Source organism: Sus scrofa, chromosome 14, assembly GCF_054392235.1.
Source record: "Sus scrofa isolate SSC_HxYL_T2T_F1_AM1 chromosome 14, Sscrofa_HxYL_maternal_Yorkshire_Landrace_v2.0, whole genome shotgun sequence".
Lineage (NCBI taxonomy): Eukaryota > Metazoa > Chordata > Mammalia > Artiodactyla > Suidae > Sus > Sus scrofa.
Window position 1 is genome coordinate 114,825,485 of NC_139396.1, and position 18,827 is coordinate 114,844,311.

Here is an 18,827-nt window from a genome sequence, read left to right on the forward strand (position 1 = left end):
GAGGTATAATTGATGGATAAGATTATAATTTATTTAAAGCATACATCACTGTGTTTATAATACAGTATTATTAACTACAATCATTATGCTTGACATTATATCCCCAGAACTTGTTTATCTAATAACTGAAAGTTTGCACCATTTGACCAACATCTCCTCACATTCCCTACGCATCCTCTCGTATCTACCATTCTAATCTCTGCTTTACTGAACTTGGCTTTTTTTAGGTTCTTATAAGTGACATCATACAATATTTATTTTTAATTGCATACAGCAATGCAATGGGTTTTATTCGCTCTGTGGGTTGATTTTTTTTTAACAGAAAAATTTGTGAGAAATTTCTTGTCATGCTTTGAATTTGACAATATTCAATACATTGGTAAAAAACTCCCCCCCTCCCAAACAATTTCTTGAACTTCAGATGTTTTAGAGAGGATTTTGAGCTTTGCTATTTTTTTTTTTTTTTTTTTTTTTTTTTGTCTCACAGAATGCTTTGGCTTTTCACATACTTTAAGAAGAGAAAGCTGGGAGTTTCAAAAGCATACTTGTCTGTGGTTCATGTAAGTAATGTCTTGAGAATGCGCCTTTGGTCTTTGCATTTTTGGACCACAGAGCTAAAAGTATAGAATCATCATAAAAATTATAAATACCACTGGAATGAAAATGTGGGCCTTCTGGATGTGTCTATTACAACTTCTTACCTGTTACATTTCTGTAACTAAAGGATTTTTGGATTATAAGATTTCATGTTTTTAGGTAGTTTTGAATTACATTATTTTCCATTTCTTTGACCTCAGATTTTAGTTACACTGTCCTCTACTTTGGAATCTTAAACTTCTATTTGAATTAATTCCATCCTGGACTTCTGGGGGACTATTATAACTTGGTGTACGTAGTATCATCAATGTCTGACTCATACGACTTATGTGCAAAGCAGGTCCATGAGGTGTTAAATAGCCTGTTTCTATGTAACAGTCATGTTGATCTAGAAGAATTAAAAACTTAATGTTGGAGAAATCTTATTTCTTCAAATAAGCTCCCCTAGTGTAAACTGCAGGGAGCTTGTGTGAAGAAAATTAATTTTAAGAATTTATATAAGGTTGAATGACTGTATCTTAGGAGAAAATTGCAGAGTTGGTGCTCAGTAGGCTGGTGGGGATGAACAAAGGCATAAATTTTGGAGGTCATGACAGATAACTCCAGAGTTTATAGATTTGAAGAGTCTGAGAGGATTCTGTATAATCTGCTTACCTCCTGTGCTTATTTTAGCTGAGATGCAGACAGAGGTGGGCCATGGGACTTCACCTGTTCAGTGGTTAGGACGAAGACCTGCTATAGAAACAGCGGGTTCATTTCTATTTAAGGTCTAACATTTAACAAAGAATAATAACTACTAGATGTTTTAAGTCCAAATAAATATAATTTTAATGAATTATTCTTATGGTAATTCAGGTTTAATTGCACCAAATTTCTTAAGATCCTGTTGAAATATTCTTTTTTTAATTTTTATTTATTTTAAATGATTTTAATGTTTTCCATTATAATTGGTTTACAGTGTTCTATCAACTTTCTACTTTACAGCAAGGTGACCCAGTCACACATACAAATATATATGCTTTTTCTCACATATCCTCCATCATGCTCCATCATAAGTGACTAGATACAGTTCCCAGTGTGGTTGCAAAGGGGGAGCAGGAGGGAGTGGGATGGACTGGGAATTTGGGGTTAATAGATGCAAACTATTGCATTCAGAATGAAATACTCTTAATGTAATGCTAACTAGGGATAGGAGACTGAAAGGTACCAGAGGAATGAATTGTTGGAGGTTTTGAGATAGTAGATGAACTGCTGGACCTGTGGATATCAAGGCTTGGTGTATTTGATGATGGATTTGTTGGCTTGAAATGTTTGGCTAAGGATTAGATGTAAGGATTTAGATGTACAATAAGTTTGAAATTTTCTAGATTTGTTGAGAGTGTGTGGAATTAACCAGAGATACCTACCCAAGTTGCTGTTGTGCCTGTTGAGCTGCAAGCTAATGTAAGGCCTAATGAAGGTAGACTCGCCCTGTGAGCTGTTCATAACAGGTGGAAGCACACTGTGTATGTACAAAGATACAGGAGCATTATGACCAGTGTAGCTACTGAGTCTAAAGTAACCATGTGATTACATTTGGAAAAGGTTAGGTGTACATTTTGTGCCTAAGTGAAATTGAAAATGTGGTACCAGGTGTACTGGAAAATAAAAAAAAAAAACTAAAAAAAAAACCAAAAAACTTTAGCATTGGGGAACTTGAGTCAGTGCTACCTGTATTTCCTACTCAAATAGTTCATTATTGGATTGATCAGTTTGAAGTTGCTCTTCACTGATGCAGTTTATCTTATACTAGCTGCTTAAGTGCTCTTTACTTAAAAATCCTAACTTGTCTCCCTCCTTTGGTGTAGCCTCCTTAAACTCATGCTTCATACCCAAGAAAAGTGATTTCTTCAAAGACAGAAATGTGGTCGTATAACTGCCCTGCTTTACTCCATTGTTCTCTTGCTGCCCAAGAACATTGTCCTCATTCTGCAGGATGAGGTAGGAAGCCCAGTTTCTGACTTTGGTTTACCTCTGAATTCTTCTTTTCTACTGTGGTCCTATCATGATAAGATGATAAATATATAACATTTGATACATGTTAAAAATGAATTTGATTAAAAAATAGGAAAAATAATATATTATCTTGGGTAAACATCACAGTTCTTAGAAACAGTAATTTGAAAGCTGGATACTTTTGAAAACTATGTAAGGTCAATCCTCATTATATGTGTGTGTATTAGCTATTATTAAGCAGTTTATTACAAAATGTCTAAACCAAAAAAAAAGAATAGGATTGATTTGAAGCCTAGATAGAAAATAACAGGAAAAACTAATTTGGGAAAATATTATTCACCTTAGAGTCCAAACAAATTTGGTTTTGACTAAAGAGCAACACATTTACTCCTAATTTTTGATTGAGGAATTATGTAATATGACTACTGGACAAAGATAGTTCCATTACTTTGGCCACCGTCATCAGTGACTTAGGAGGTTTTTCTAATTTAAACCTTTCTTTTTAAAGAGCTTCATAATTCTACTTGCGAATAATTTATTTTCATTTACTGACTGCATTTACAGGTGATTGAAATCTGGAGATTAAATATCAGTGTTTGGCTGGCCTATATAAATTGTGTCATCTGCATAAAACTTAGCAACATAGAGATGATAAACAATTCTATATTTAAAATGTTGATGTTTTGATATGACCTATGATGGCAGTCCCCCTTTATTGAGCTTCATCTAGGTGGCAGTTTCATTAAAACGTATAAATGCTGCATTTTCCACCTAGGAAAGTGCAAGTTTTAGGACTGTGCTCCATTCTCATTAAAATGTTTAAAATAACTCTGTGCTGTGAACCCTAGGCAGTAACACCAGAAGCTGATAGGGAAGCATGAGTTCATCCACAATGTCTAAGTTTCTTTTATAAATTGCTTTGGAAGACATTCAATGCCATATGATATAGTCAATTTTTCTCTGAATGTGAAAATACTAAGTTGAAGTAAATGCTCTTTTAAAATTTTGATATTAAATTGCTGAACTGCCTCCTATAGAGTTTGTGCTGGTACTCACTATGTGTATGAGACTATGTCTTTACCCATAACCTTATAAAGTCTGACTTAGAAATTATCAATAGTTCAAATCTTTGCTAATCTGGTAAGTGAAAAATATAATCCTGTTTTAATTTTAATTTTTCTAATCACTAGTGAAGCCAACAAAACTTTGAAGAAAAGTCATATTTATTGACTTTTTAGGTGTACAGTTTGATGTATTTTGTAAAATGTATACAGTTGTATACAACCAACGCCACAATCAAGATAGAGAACATCTTCACTATTTTGCACCTTTGTATCCAATTTTCTGCCTCCTCTCCAGTCACTGGCAACCTTTGACCCACAGTGCTTACAAAGATCTTGAGAGAAATAAAGTGTAGCATGTCGGGGTCATCAAAATGGATTTCCTTTCTCTTTGTGATCTTATCAAGTCTTGATTACCTTAGCAGCTTTGTGGTGTTTTGGGAATTTTGTATTTCACCTAGGTTTTCTAATGGTTTCTTGGTGAATTTGTCTGATACTATATAGGGCATGCTTTGTTATCAGGTTAGTTCCCTACTCCTAGTGCCAATTTTTGTATTAAGACATGTTTTGGTGTGATTAGAAACACTCTCTAGATTGAAGGGCTTATCACAACAAATAAAAATTTATTTCTCCCCATGGCTACATGTCTGTCGTGGGTTGCATGGAAAGTTAGTCTGCTACCCATGCTTGCTCAGGCATCCCAGGCAATAGAGGCCCTTCCAACTTTGGAGTTATATTTTTTTTGGAATGCAAGTCTTCCTTACTTGTCATCATGGGAATAAGAGATTTATTTAGGCTCTTATCTCTACTTTTCTATGTTTTAGCCAATACTTCTGTTCATGGCCTATTACCACAGCTAGTTACCTGGTAGTATCTGAAAAAAGGGTGGCTAATATACTCTTGTCCTCTTGGAGGGAGAAGAAAACTGACAGCTACCATGGAAACTGATGTTTACTGAGAGTTTACCATATGCCATGCATAGGAGACTCATGTATTATTTCTGTTCTTAAAAGAATCGTATGGAATAGACATTAATAATCTACTTTTTAACATGAGAAACTGAGGATTATGCCTTTTTGGTGTTTGTCTGTATCAAAACACCACCAGTTTTGGTACAATCAAGATTTGAATCCAGGGTGTCTCCGATTTGAAAGTCGGTTCTTTTCCCACCAGGAAATAAATTATTCATGTAATAAATATTTACTGACTTACATAAATACGTTATAGTAGATGGCATAGTCTTAGTTTCTTTTCAGAAAATACTACTGCTGCTGGAAAACTTCCTCTTTAGTGAAAAATGTCAACAAAGAATCTGTCGTCTGTCATCTATGACATGAACTACTAGCTCATGGGAACTGAATTCTGGAACGAGTTACTTGTTTTCAAAATTTACCCTGATGTCTGTCACTGTGGAAGATAAAACCACTTTTTGTAGAAAGATTTTATAGACTTAAAAGGTAGGAGCTGTAAAATATAAGCAAAATAGACATGCTCTGTGGGTAACTGTGACATATTTCATATTAGATTTTCAATATAAATAGTACCATAGAGCAGCAAACTATGACTGGCACATTACATGTTTTTAATCATTAAAAGACGGGAGGTTTTGGTCTCAGAGAAATTAACCTTGGAAGAAGATACATTGTGCCTAGTGCTATACATTTTGAGTAAAGTAGGAAATTGTGTCTGAGGAAAACCTGACCCGGAGAAATCATACCTCGTTTTCTCGGGTGTATGGGAGAGATGTGTCCTGACAGTGGAAAAGAAGGTAATTTTGGAGGCTGTACTGCTGCTGCTTAAACATTTCTTACTTATGTGGAAGATTACTTGTTATTGTGGCAAACTCTGAAATACAAAATTATGATGTAGAGTAGATGTGCATTTGTTGGGGTGGAGGGAGTGTCTACCATGAGCCAGAGGTGGTGCCAAGTATTCTACATACAGTTTCTTATACGAAATGGGAGTGTCGAAAAAATGAGTCCAATACTACAAATCATTTTTACCATTACGCAAACCAATGATGTCAGCAACTACAGGATTGTGGAAAATTTAGGATTAAGAAAGTTGAGGGGAGTTGTTTTGGAATTTAATAAAATGTCAAAAGAGTTCTTGGGGAGGAAAAATTGGAAATCAATGTTGCTCTGACCCCTCTAGGCCAGCAAGAAAAAGATGAGTATTTTGGAGTTAACTAGCCTGTTGAGAATGGGAGTCTGTGATTTTCAAGAGATTATATAACCATGTATTTACCCAAAATCTTTGCAAATATTACCTCCTTAGATGGCTGTGATTTTCTTGATAATTTTGTGATCCCATTGCTTCCTTTTGGTTCTTTACACTGGTTGCAGCAGAGGACTGCTGTCAATAAGACCATAATTTGTCTTTTGAACCAAACTTGCATTACAGTTCTCTTTGCTTGACACCAGCTATCGATTGCAACCTGAAGTGTTCACCCCTTCTTTTCTAAGTTCATTGCTTTCTGTTGTTAACGAGGCTAAATTCCATTCCGTTCCTTGTGCACAACGCTCAGTGACATACTAAACACTGGGTTTTTCTTCATAATATTGTATTATGCAATTACCTGACCTATACTGTTCAGTCATTAATGGATTACACATGTAGAGAAAGTGTAAAGTTCACTGTGAATTATTTTAATTGAAATGTAGTTGATTTACAGTATTATATTTCAGGTGTACAACTTAGTGATTCCCTAGCTTACCACATTATGCATGATACAAAATTTTTATAATATTAGTGACCACAATCCTTGTGCTATACTTACTTGATAACTGGTAATTTGTATCTCTTAATCCACTTCACCTATTTTGCACAACCCCCTCTACCTGGAAATGAATAGTTTGTTTTCTGTATCTGTTTCTGTCCTGTTAAGTTTGTTTGCACTTTTTGCCTTTTTTTTTTTTTTCTTCCCCCTAGGTTATACCTGAGGCATATGGAAGTTTTCAGGCTAGGGGTCGAATTGGAGCTGCAGCTGCTGGCCTATGTCAAAGTCACAGCAATGCCAGATTTGAGCCATGTCTGTGATCCACACTGTGGCTCACGGCAATGCCAGATCCTTAACCCACCGAGCAGGGCTAGGGATTGAATCCACATCCTCATGATCACTAGTAAGGTGTGTTACTGCTGAGCTGCAATGGGGACTCCTGCTGTTTTTTTTTTTTTTTTTAAGATTCCACATAAAAGTGAAAGCATACAGTATTAACTTTCTCTGTCTTACATCTCTTAGCATAATACCTTCCAGGTCTGTTCATGTTGTTGCAATAGCAAGGTTTTTTTCTTAGTTACGGCTGAGCAATATTCTGTCGTGTGTGTATGTATAGGTATACAAACAGATACTCCATATCATCTTTATCCATTTATCAGTGGATACTTAGATGCCTCCATATCTTGGCTGTATTATAAATAATACTAAGGTGAATATTGGTATGAATATATCTTTTCAAAGTAATGTTTTCATTTGCTTTTCTTTTTTCTTTTTTTGCTTTTTCCAGCCACACCCACAGCATATGGAAGTTCCCAAGCTAGGGGTTGAATTAAAGCTACAGCATCTGAACTGCATCTGCAATTTATACTACAGCTCAAGACAATGCTGGATTCCTTACCCACTGAGCGAGGCCAGGGATTAAACCTGCATCCTCATGAATATTAGATTTGTTTCTGCTGTGCCACAATGGGAACTCCCTCATTTTCTGTGAATAAATGTTCAGAAGTAGAATTGCTAGATCAAAAGGTAGTTTTTTGAGGAACTTCCACACTGTTTTCCATAGTGACTATACCAATTTACATTCCCATCAACAGTGTATGATAGTATTTTCTCAACATCCTCACAGCACTTACTTTTTTCTTTCTTTTTTAATTTGGCCACACCCATGACATATGGAAGTGCCTGGGCCAGGGATTGAACCTGAGTTGCAGCTGTGACCTACACCACAGCTGTGGAAATGCTGGATCCTTAATACACTATGCCAGACCAGGGATTGAACCTGTGCCTCAGCAGTGATCTGAGCTGCGGAAGAGATGATGCTGGATCCTTAACCTGCTGTGCCGCAGTGGGAACTCCCTATTTGATGTCTTTTTGATGACAATCATTCTGACAGGTGTGAAGTAATACTGTGTGGTTTTGATTGGCATTTCTATGATGGTTATGATAGTTGCAGTTTCCTTAGTCCTGTCTTTCCATAGCAAAACATTGGAATAGCAGTCATTTTACAGATTTATTAAAGTGAAAGTACACCTTGAGAGAGAGAGAGAACTCATGTGTGTGAAGGTTAAAAAGAGAGCCTGACTCATTTTACCATTTGTTTTTATACACCCCCCCAACCCTGAGGTGGACCTGAGTGGAGACACAGTTTCTCCTGCTCCAGCCCCCTACAATGTGCATGGGTGCTGAGTGTTGTTTTACATACGTATGGGTCATATTTGATTTGATTTGTTTCAGTCGGGATACCTTATTTGCATGGGCAACATTCCTCCCTACCAGGCTGTTCTTGGAGGGGGAGAGAGCATTACAATGAGACGTGGCCAGAGGCTTTTGGGTTAATCTCGTTGAAGCCTGTAATAGTGATGTTCAGCATCTTTTATGTGCCTGTGGGCCATTTGCAGATCTTCTTTGGAAAAATGCCTACTTGGATCCTCTGCCCATTTTTAAATTGGATTGTTTTTTTGATACTGAATTATATGATTTTTTAATATATATTTTGGATATTAACCTCTTATCGAATGATAATTTATGAGTATCTTCTTCCATTCAGTAGGTTACTTCTTTGAGATAGTTTCCTTGGCTGGGCAAAAGGTTTTTAGTTTGATGTGGTCTTACTTATTTTTTTTTCTTTTTGTTTTTGTTTTTTTTTTTGGCTTTTTGCTACTTCTTGGGCCGCTCCCGCGGCATATGGAGGTTCCCAGGCTAGGTGTCCAATTGGAGCTGTAGCCACCGGCCTACGCCAGAGCCACAGCAACGCAGGATCCGAGCCGTGTCTGCAACCTACACCACAGCTCAGGGCAATGCCGGATCGTTAACCCACTGAGCAAGGGCAGGGACCAAACCCGCAACCTCATGGTTCCTAGTCGGATTCGTTAACCACTGCGCCACGACGGGAACTCCTTATTTTTGTTTCTTTAGCCTGAGAAGATAGATGCAAAGAATATTGCTAAGACCCATGTCAAAAAAGTATACTGCCTGTTTTGGGTCTTACATTTAAGTCTTTAATCCATTTTGAGTTAATTTTAGTATGTAGTAAGAAGAGATGTTCTGGCTTCACTTTTTCACTTGCAGCTGTCCAGTTTTTCCAGTATTGCTTACTGAAGAGATTGTCTTTTCCACATTGTATATACTGGCCTCCTTTGTCACAGATTAATTGACAATTATGCATGGGCTTATTTCTGGGCTTTATATTATGTTTTATTGATCTATGTGTCTGTTGTTATATAAGTACCTTACTGTTTTGATCATTGTAACTTTGTAGTATAATTTAAAGTCAGAGACTATGAGCTTTGTTCTTTTTTTCTCAATATTGCATTGGCTCTTGGAAAATTGTATTTGGGGTCTTCTGTGTTTCCATATGAATTTTAGGATTACCTGTTCTAGTTCTGTGAAAAGTGCCATGGGTATTTTGATAGGGATTGCATCAAATCTGTTGATTGTTTTGGGTAGTGTGGACGTTTTACCAATATTAATTTTTCTAATCCATGGATATGAAATTTTTTCCAGTTCTTCATATTACTTGCAATTTCCTTCAGTGTTTCATAGTTTTCAGAGGATAGGTCTCTCACTTCCTTGATTAAGTTTATTTTTTGATTATTCATTTTGATTTGATTACTAATGAGCTTTTAAAATCATTTCTAATACTTTGCTATTAGTTTATAGAAATGGCAGAGATTTCTGCATTAATTTTTCATCCTGTAACTAAACGGAATTCATTTATTCTACTAATTTTTTTAGAGGGCATTTTTAAGGGTTTCCTGTTTATATTATGTCCAACTTGTGAGTATAATGGTTCATACCATTCATTTATTGTTGTATTTCTGAGATATTGGTTGATACTTCTTTCATTTTATTTTTTATCTGGGCCCTTTTTCTTTTTTCCTTGATTGAATCTAGCTAAAGGATTATCATTTTTTTTAATCTTAAAAAACTAGCTCTTTGTTTTATTGACTTTTTTTTCCCTGTTGCATTTATTTTCTCTATTCTTTATTTCCTTTCTCTATTAACTTTGGGCTTTTTTCTAAAACCTTTTAGGTTTTTTTTTTTTTTTTTTTTTGTGTGTGTGTGTGTGTGTGTGTGTGTGTGTGTGTGTGTGTGTGTGTGTGTCTTTTTTGTCTTTTTAGGTTTGCACCCACAGCATATGGAGTTTCCAAGGCTAGGGGCCCAATTGGACCTGTATCTGGCCGGCCTATGCCAGAGCCACAGCAACGTGGGATCTGAGCCACATCTGCAGCCTAAACAAACGACAGTTCACAGTCAAGCTGGATCCTTAAACCACTGTGCCAGGCCAGGGATCAAACCTGCCTCCGTATGGATGCCAGTCAGGTTCTCTAATTGCTGAGCCATGATGGGAACTCCTGGGTATGTCTTTTGATTATATTTATTCCATTTACATTTAAAATAATTACTGATATTTATTGCTTTTTTTTTACTTTTTTCTGGTCATTTTTATAATCTCCCCTAGTTTTTTCTTTGTATGTCTTCCATTGTGGTTTGGTTTTCTTTAGCATTATGTTTGGGTTCCTTTCCTTTTGTTTTTTGGTATCTATCGTTATGTTTTCAGTTTGTGGTTACATGAGGGTAAATATATAATTTTTTAAGTCCTTGTAATTTCAAACTCAATCAAAAAGCTCTTTTTTTTTGTCCCCCAAAGTATACATAAATATTTATGTATGTATAAATATATATATTTGTATGTGCTTATATAAAATACTCATATATACTTTTTTTTTTTTAATGGCATATGGATGTTCCTGGGTGGGGATTGATTCCTAGGCACAGAGGCAAGCTATGAGCAGCTACAGCAATGCTGGATCTTTTAACCCACTGCACTGGGCGGGGATTAAACCTGTGTCTCTGTCCCTACACCACAGCTCACGGCAACGCCGGATCGTTAACCCACTGAGCAAGGGCAGGGACCGAACCCTCAACCTCATGGTTCCTAGTCGGAGTTTTTAACCACTGCGCCACAACGGGAACTCCCGGACTGGATTTTTAACCCATGATGCCACAATGGGAACTCCTGATGTTATTTTACATCTTTTAATTTTGTGTGTCTCTTAACTACTTATTTTGGTTAGAGTTGACTTTATAGCTTTGTTCTTTTAATCTTCATACTAGCTTATTAAGTTTTGATTTACTGCCTTTACTGCATATTTGCTTTTACTCATAAGTTCTTAAAAAATTCTTTTTTTTAATTTAAAGTTTGTTTACTTATTTATTTATTTTGTCTTTTTGCCTTTTCTAGGGCCACTCCTGTGGCACATGGAGGTTCCCAGGCTAGGGGTCTAATCGGAGCTATAGCCGCCAGCTCACGCCAGAGCCACAGCAACGTGGGGCCTGAGCCGCGTCTGCGACCTACACCACAGCTCACAGCAACGCCAGATCCTTAACCCACTGAGCAAGGCCAGGGATTGAACCTGCAACCTCATGGTTCCTAGTCAGATTCGTTAACCACTGCACCATGATGGGAACTCCTAAAGTTTTACGTATTTTTTTGTCAGCTACACCTGCAGCACTTGGAAGTTCAGAGGTCAGCGATCAAATCTGAGCCAGAGCTACAACCTGTACCAGAGCTGCAAAATGATAATATTCTAGATTTTATGTCACTGGATCCTTACCCACTATATTTAACCAGGGATCAAACTGGTACCCCAAGAGACAAGCTGGAGTATTAACAGAGACAAGCTGGATTATTAACCCACTGTGCCACAGCAGGAACTTCATAAAAATATATTCTTAGCTTAAATAGTCTCTTCTTTTGCTTAGGTAAGACCATTTGACACTTCTTATATGTCCATTTAGTGGTGATGACTCTTAGTTTTTGTTTGGGAAACTCTTTATGTCTTCAATTTTGAATGACAACCCTTGTTGGGTAGAGTATTCCTTGTTGCATATTTTCCTATGAGCACTTAATGTATATCATGCTGTTCTCTCTGGCCTGTAAAGTTCCTGCTAAAAAAATCAGCTAATAGCCTAATGGGGTTCTTTTGCATGTGACTTTTTTTTTTTCCTCTCTTGATGCCTTTAAAATTCTCCGTCCATCTTTAAATTTTGCCACTTTAATTATGACAGGTCTTGGTGTTGATCTCTCTTGGTTCATTGTATTTGGGACTCTTGTGATTCACGAACTTGGGTATCTGTTTCCTTCTTCGGGGTAGGGTTTTCATCCATTATTTCATCAAGTGTGTTTTTCTTTTTCTCTCTCCTCATTCTGGGGGTCGTGTACTGTGAATATTATTACCCTTAATGTTGTCTCAGAGGTCCCTTAAATTGTCCTTTTTTTTAAATAGCAGCATTTATGGCATATGGAAGTTCCCAGGCCAGGGTTTGAATTGGAGTTATAGCTGCTGCCCCACACCTGTGACCCACAGCACAGCTCACAGCAATGCTGGATCACCAATCCACTGAGCAAGGCCAGGAATTGAACCTGCAACCTCATGATGCTAGTAGTGTTCATTACCACTGAACCATGACGGGAACTCTGTGCAGTTGGTGTCTTAACCCACTGTGCCATAGAAGAAACTCCAAACTATCCTCATTTTTTAAAAAAATTCTTTCTCTGTCTTCCAGGTTGCTTATTCACTCTTCTGTATCACTTAATCTACTGTTTATTTCCTCTAGTGTCTTTTTCATTTCAGTTACTGTATTCTTTAGCAATGACTTTTAAAATATTTTCAAATTATTAAAGTTCTCAATGTGTTCCTCCATCCTTCTCATGAGTTTTGGTGAGCATTTTTATGACCATGGCTTTGAGCTCTTTGGCAGGTAAACTATTGACCCCTGTTTCATTAGGGGTTTTTGTGAAGTTCTATCCTGTTATTTTATTTGGAACACATCCCTGTCTTCTCAATTTGTGTAACTCTGTGTTTGTCTCTATGAATTAGTTGAAACAGTTAGCCCTTCCACTCTTAAAGGCATATTTTTGAATAGAGGTGTGTATGTGCAGACCTTGTATGGCTAGTGGATTTAGTGGGAGGATTAGCACTGAAGAGGGCGGAGGCCAGGGCTTTTTTTTCCAGGGCATGCCAGGGACTACTGCCTAGATGAGGGTAGGGACTGAAGCATGGTGGGAGCCATTTCTGTGGTGGGGGGGGCAGGGTATGGAGCCCTGTGTGGGCTTGGCATGGTATAGTTTTCAAATGACTATTTAAAATATTTCTTCGTAAAATATTTTCTAATTTAAAACTTGAATTTAAAAAGGGCACATCTTGTGTTCATATATATATTTTTAAGGAATAGCAGGAGAGATTTTACTCTGATTGTAACAGAAAGATGTATTGGGTTATGCTGCAGGGACATTCCCAATGGCTTAAAACAACAGGGTTTATTTCTTGTCCATACAACATGTTCATCATGGTTCAAAGGGAGCGCCCCTCAATGCTATTTGTACTTTAGAATTCAGATTATTGTAGCTGTTACCATCCTTAATCTTAGGAATTGTCATGGCAGGAAAAAAGAAATGTCGATTTTATTTATTAGTTTTTAAAGCTTCTTTTGGAGATGACAGATATCACTCCTCATATTTTGTTGGACAAAGCAAATTATTTGGCTATAATTTATTTCATGTGGGGAAAGAAATTATAATCCTACCATGTTCCCTGAAGAGGAGAGCTTGAATATTTGTGACAATTCTAGTAACTCTGATAATAATTACGTATACATTTTGTTTTCTACATTTTAAGACTGGCTTTTCTGAGCAAGATGCAATTTTGAGTCCTTTTTGTCTAGGTTATTCGCATCGCCTAATTTTATGGAATGGTTATTTTTGTAACTTGTTGAAGGATCTGTGTATGAATTCATAAGTCAGAATAGTCCTTATTCAAGTACCATTAGTAAAATCTGCTGATTTGTCAGATCTGTCCATTTTAGGCATAAAAACCTTGACATATAATGATCATTGGGTTAATCTATTTTTTCCTACAACATTTTACTGTGGAAAAATTTCAAACATATTAAAATTGAAATTTAATTGTGAGAAAATATTTATCCATCAGTTAGACTCAACCATTAACACTTTTTTACACATATTTTATCATGTAGCTACTGTCCATCCCTCTATCTATGATCTTTTTTTTGGATGAATTTCAAAGTAAGTTGCAGAAATTAATACATTTTCTTCTAAATACAACAGCATGTTTACCATAAACTAGATTTCTATACTTACAGTCTTTTTTTATCATGCACAAATCATAAATATACCATCCAGTGACAAGTTGACAAGTGCAACACTTGTGTATATCAAAGTATGTGTATATTTATGATCATTTTGGATCATTTTGGATCATTTTGGATCATTTTGGATCATTTATGATCATTTATGGATCATTTTGTTTTTCAGCAGAAATTATAACAGCCTTATAAATTAACTATTTCAATAAAATTTAATAAAATCTCAATAAAAATTAAAAAAAATAAGTTAAACCCCAGACATGGGGGGTAAGAAAGGCCTTTCAGGATATCAAACATTACCATCATGCTTTAAACTTAGCTCTTGTTCCTTCCCAGTCATCATTTTTACTCTCTGCCTTACTCTGAGCCAAGCATCTTTCTGATTTTTTCCATTAAAAACTTAGTTTCACCTGGCTTAGCATATCATGTAAATAGAATTACATAGTATGTACTCTTTTGTTAGAGGTTTCTGAAGTTTTTTAGATTCACTTGCTCTATTGTGTATATTCGTGTTTATTTCTCTTTATTGCCTAGCAGTATTGTGCTGAATACTACATTCTCCTATTCATGCACCTCTGGGTCCTTTCTAGCTTTTGGCTATTATGAATAAAGCTGCTAAGAATTTTCCTGTGTAAGTGTTTGTGGACATGTTCTCATTTCTTAAGAAAATATTTAAGATGAGAACTGTCAAATCATAGTTTAGGGGTATTTTTTTTTGTGTGTGTGAAATTGCTAGAACTTAAAAAAAGAAACTTGTATCATATTGAGACTTCATTAGCAAAACTATGGACATTATTTCTCCATATTCTAGCTACCGTTTAATGTTATCTTTTTAATTCCAGCCATTCTGATAGGTGTAAATAGATACCTCATAATGGTTTTAATTTGCAGTTCCCTGGGTACTAATTCTTTAGGCACTTCCTCATCATGGTTTTAATTTGCATTTCCCTGGACACTAATGCATTAAGCATTTCCTTATGTGCTTATGGGCATTCATATACCATCTTTAGAAAATCTTTTGCTAATACAGGATTTACTGTCTCTTAATTATTTTTCATTATGATTGATTTATAATATTCTATTTCTGCTGTATAGCAAAGCGACCCAGTTATATATATCTATACATTCTTTTTTTTTTCACATTATCCTCCATCATGCTCCATCATGAGTGATTAGATAGAAATCTTGTGCTACACAGCAGGATCTCATTGCTTATCCATTCCAAATTCAATAGTTCTCATCTACTAACCCCTAACTCCCAGGCCATCCCACTTCCTTCCCCTATCTCTTGGCAACTACAAGTCTTATAGGAATACTTAGTATCTTCTGGATACCAGTTTGTCAGATATGTTTTGCAAATAGTTTATTTCAATCTATAATTTACCAATTTAATGTCTTAATGATAGCTTGGAAGAGCAAAATATTTTAATTTTGATGAAAGTTTATCTTTTTATATTTCTGCCTAAGAGCATTTAACAACTCCCATGACACAAAGATATTCTTGTATGTTTTCTTCTCTAACTTCTATATATTTAGCTTCTAGAATTAAGCCTGAGGTATACCTCAGGTGAATTTTTGTGAATGGTAGAAGGTGGGGGATAGAGCATCACTGTATTTTTTCATATGGCTATCTAGTTGTTCAACACTTTGTTGAAAAAAATGTTCTTTGCCATCTGGTTTGCTTTGATTTTTTTTTGATTATCAAATTACAGCATAAGCATGAATATTTCTGGGTTTTCTGCTCTTCCATTGATGTATTTTTCAGTCTTTATGCCAATAGAACATCATCTGAACATTCTAGCTTTAGAGTAATTTAAAGTTAAGTAGCCTAAGTTCTTCAACCTTGCTCTTGTTTTTTTCGAAATCCTTTGGATTTTCTAGTTTTTTTTTTTGGCCATTCTCTATAAATTGTAGAATACACTTGTCAATTTCTGCATAATAGTTTGCTAGGAATATGATAGGTATTGAACATAAAAATCAGCTTGGGGAGAATTGACATCTAAACAAAATATCATGGATATTTTGAACCATGAACATGGTTTCTTTCCATTCATTTAAATTCCTTAGCATGTTCTAGATGGTGATTTATTTGATTGGTCTCTGACTTTTAGTAGTATAGTTATTAGTTCACTTGAACCTTAGCTGGGTGGCTTGAAAGATGCTCATTCTTCTGAGGGTCACTGAAGAGTGGATGAAATAGAATTTTGGGCTCCTTCTCTCTAGTTCTTCCTTTTCCACTTACAGGCATGTTGCCTTTGGTTCTTTAGGCAAGAAAGACAGTAGGTTTTTCTATTAGGATTTTAGCTACCATACATGGTGTTGACAGGACCCACTTGCAACTACAAGCTCTAAAAGCAGGGAATTGACCCCAATGATGGTCCCTTTTTCAAATATCAGCTCTGCTAAAGAATGTGTCTACTTGCCTTAGCTCTCTGATAGGTTGGTGTAATTTTTTTTTTCTGTCTAGAGTTTATAGTTTTTATCTGTGAGAGTGTCACTCCCAGGAGTTTACTCAATCATCGCTGAGAGTAGAACCCAGTTAATTTACTTTGGACATCTGATTTTTAGCAATTCATAAGGGATTCTTTTTTATTGTTTTTATTTTTTTTAATTGTTATTTCCTCAATAAAATTTTTTTTTCCTCCAGTACGGTATGGTGACCCTGTTACACATACATGTATACGTTCTTTTTTTCTCACATTGTCATGCTCCATCATAAGTGACTAGACATAGTTCCCAGTGCTGCACAGCAGGATCTCATTGCTATTCCCTTCCAAAGGCAATAGTTCACATCTATTGACCCCAAGCCCCAATCCACCAGTGGGACCTAATCAAACTGACAAGCTTTTCCACAGCAAAGGAAATGAAAAATAAAAAGACAGCTTAACAGAATGGGAGAAAATAGTTTCAAATGATGCAACTGACAAGGGCTTACTCTGTAAAATATACAAACAACTTCTACAACGCAACAGCAAAAAAGCCAACAACCCAATTGAAAAATGGGTAAAAGACCTGAATAGACATTTTCCCAAAGAAGATACACAGATGAAAAGCACAAGCACATGAAAAAAATGCTCAACATAACTGATTATTAGAGAAACACAAATCAAAATTACGATGAGGTACCACCTCACGCCAGTTAGAATGGCCATCATTATTAAGTCCACAAATAACAAATGCTGGAGAGGGTGTATAGAAAAGGGAACCCTCCTGCACTGTTGGTGGGAATGTAAGCTGATACAACCACTATTGAGAACAGTATGGAGGTACCTTAGAAATCTATAGTTCTACCATATCACCCAGCAGTCCCACTCTTGGGCATATATCCGACAAAACTTTCCTTTAAAAAGACACATGCACCCTCATGTTCATTGCAGCATTATTCACAATAGCCAAGACGTGGAAAAAAACCTAAATATCCATCAAGAGATGAATGGATTAAGTGATGTGTGTGGTAACACACACACACACACACACACACACACACACACACACACAATGGAATACTGTTCAGCCATAAAAAGAACAAAATAATGCCATTTGCAGCAACATGAATGGAACTAGAGAGTCTTATACTGAGTGAAGTAAGTCAGAAAGAGAAAGACAAATACCATATGATATCACTTATATCTAGAATCTAACATAGGGTACAAATGAACTTTATCACAGAAAAGAAAATAATGGACTTGGAGAATAGACTCATAAGGGATGCTTTAATTTAGGATTTTAATGTAAAAAAATTACTAGTGAATCATTAGAAATTCTATAATAACTATGCATAGCGTACTTAGTCTTTAATTTTTTTTTTTGTCTTTTTAGGGCAGCACCCATGGCACATGGATGTTCCCAGGCTAGGAGTCCAATCAGAGATGTATCTTCTGACCTATACCACAGCCACAGTAGTGCCAGATCCAAGCCTCATTTGTGGCCTACACCACAGCTGGTGGCAATGTCTGATGCTTAACACACTGGGCGAAGTCAGGGATCAATATATATACTAGTCGGGTTTGTTAACTGCTGAGCCGTAACAGGAACTCTCGTCTTTAATTTTGATACATAGATGCATATAATCATAACATGCAGTCTAATCCTTTCTCACTTTCATAACCCAGTGAAAACCTTACAGCTGAGGGTGGCTATAGGAAAGACCTCTGTGTTTATCTTAATCTTCTTACTTCATTTTCCTGAATCTGCACTTAATACATTGTTCATTCTTCATCTTACCTATACTATTTCATATACTGATTCAAGATTTTTATCATTAATTAAAAAATTTGTTTCTCCATATGCAATTGTGCAAAGGTTGCACCTAGGTACCAAGCCTTAAACAATATTTATGGGGTGTATCGCCCTTTTAAAAATTAATTGGAATTTAAGATTTTTAAAACTAGCACATAGTACAACACAACTGTTGTTTCTTTCCTGTATGTTTTCTCTTCTTTGTATTTTTTGCCTCTCTTTATTCCTGACTCCATTACATTCCTTTACATACTGGTAGAAAGAAATCGGAATTTAGATTGAAAATCACCTCAGAATGGCTCCTATCGTATTCCTTTGATCATCAACTCTAACACTTTGTACGTCATAAAATCAAATACCTTTCTTGACTGCACATGTTTCAGGAAGTTTATATTCTCCATTATGAATAAATTACATTTATTCCTAAACAAGTATCTTTTTCTATTTCAAAAAACATTTAATTAAGGTAACTTTTAAGATCATTTCTTGAACCCTCAACCCCAGAAATTGTGATGCAGTAGATCATGGATGAGGCTCTGGTATCTGAG

The 18,827-nt window shown here is 36.0% G+C and overlaps 1 protein-coding gene across 5 annotated transcripts in view; it reads left to right on the plus strand.

The window, feature by feature from the left end:
- LOC146396953 (uncharacterized) overlaps window positions 1–18,827 on the plus strand; it is an 866,748-nt gene that overhangs the window by 37,979 nt on the left and 809,942 nt on the right. For 2 of the 5 annotated variants that reach the window (XR_014827582.1, XR_014827583.1), the window contains exons 2-3: window positions 488–560; window positions 2,445–2,577. The exons of 1 other annotated variant lie outside the window; for it this stretch is intronic. Coding sequence is in view for 2 of the 4 variants with exons in the window: in XM_084996670.1 (XP_084852796.1) it covers window positions 488–560 (73 nt within the window). In the remaining 2 variants the exon portion in view is untranslated. The remainder of the gene's footprint in view (window positions 1–487; window positions 561–2,444; window positions 2,578–18,827) is intronic. 2 more of the 5 variants (XM_084996670.1, XM_084996669.1) reach the window with 1 other exon arrangement.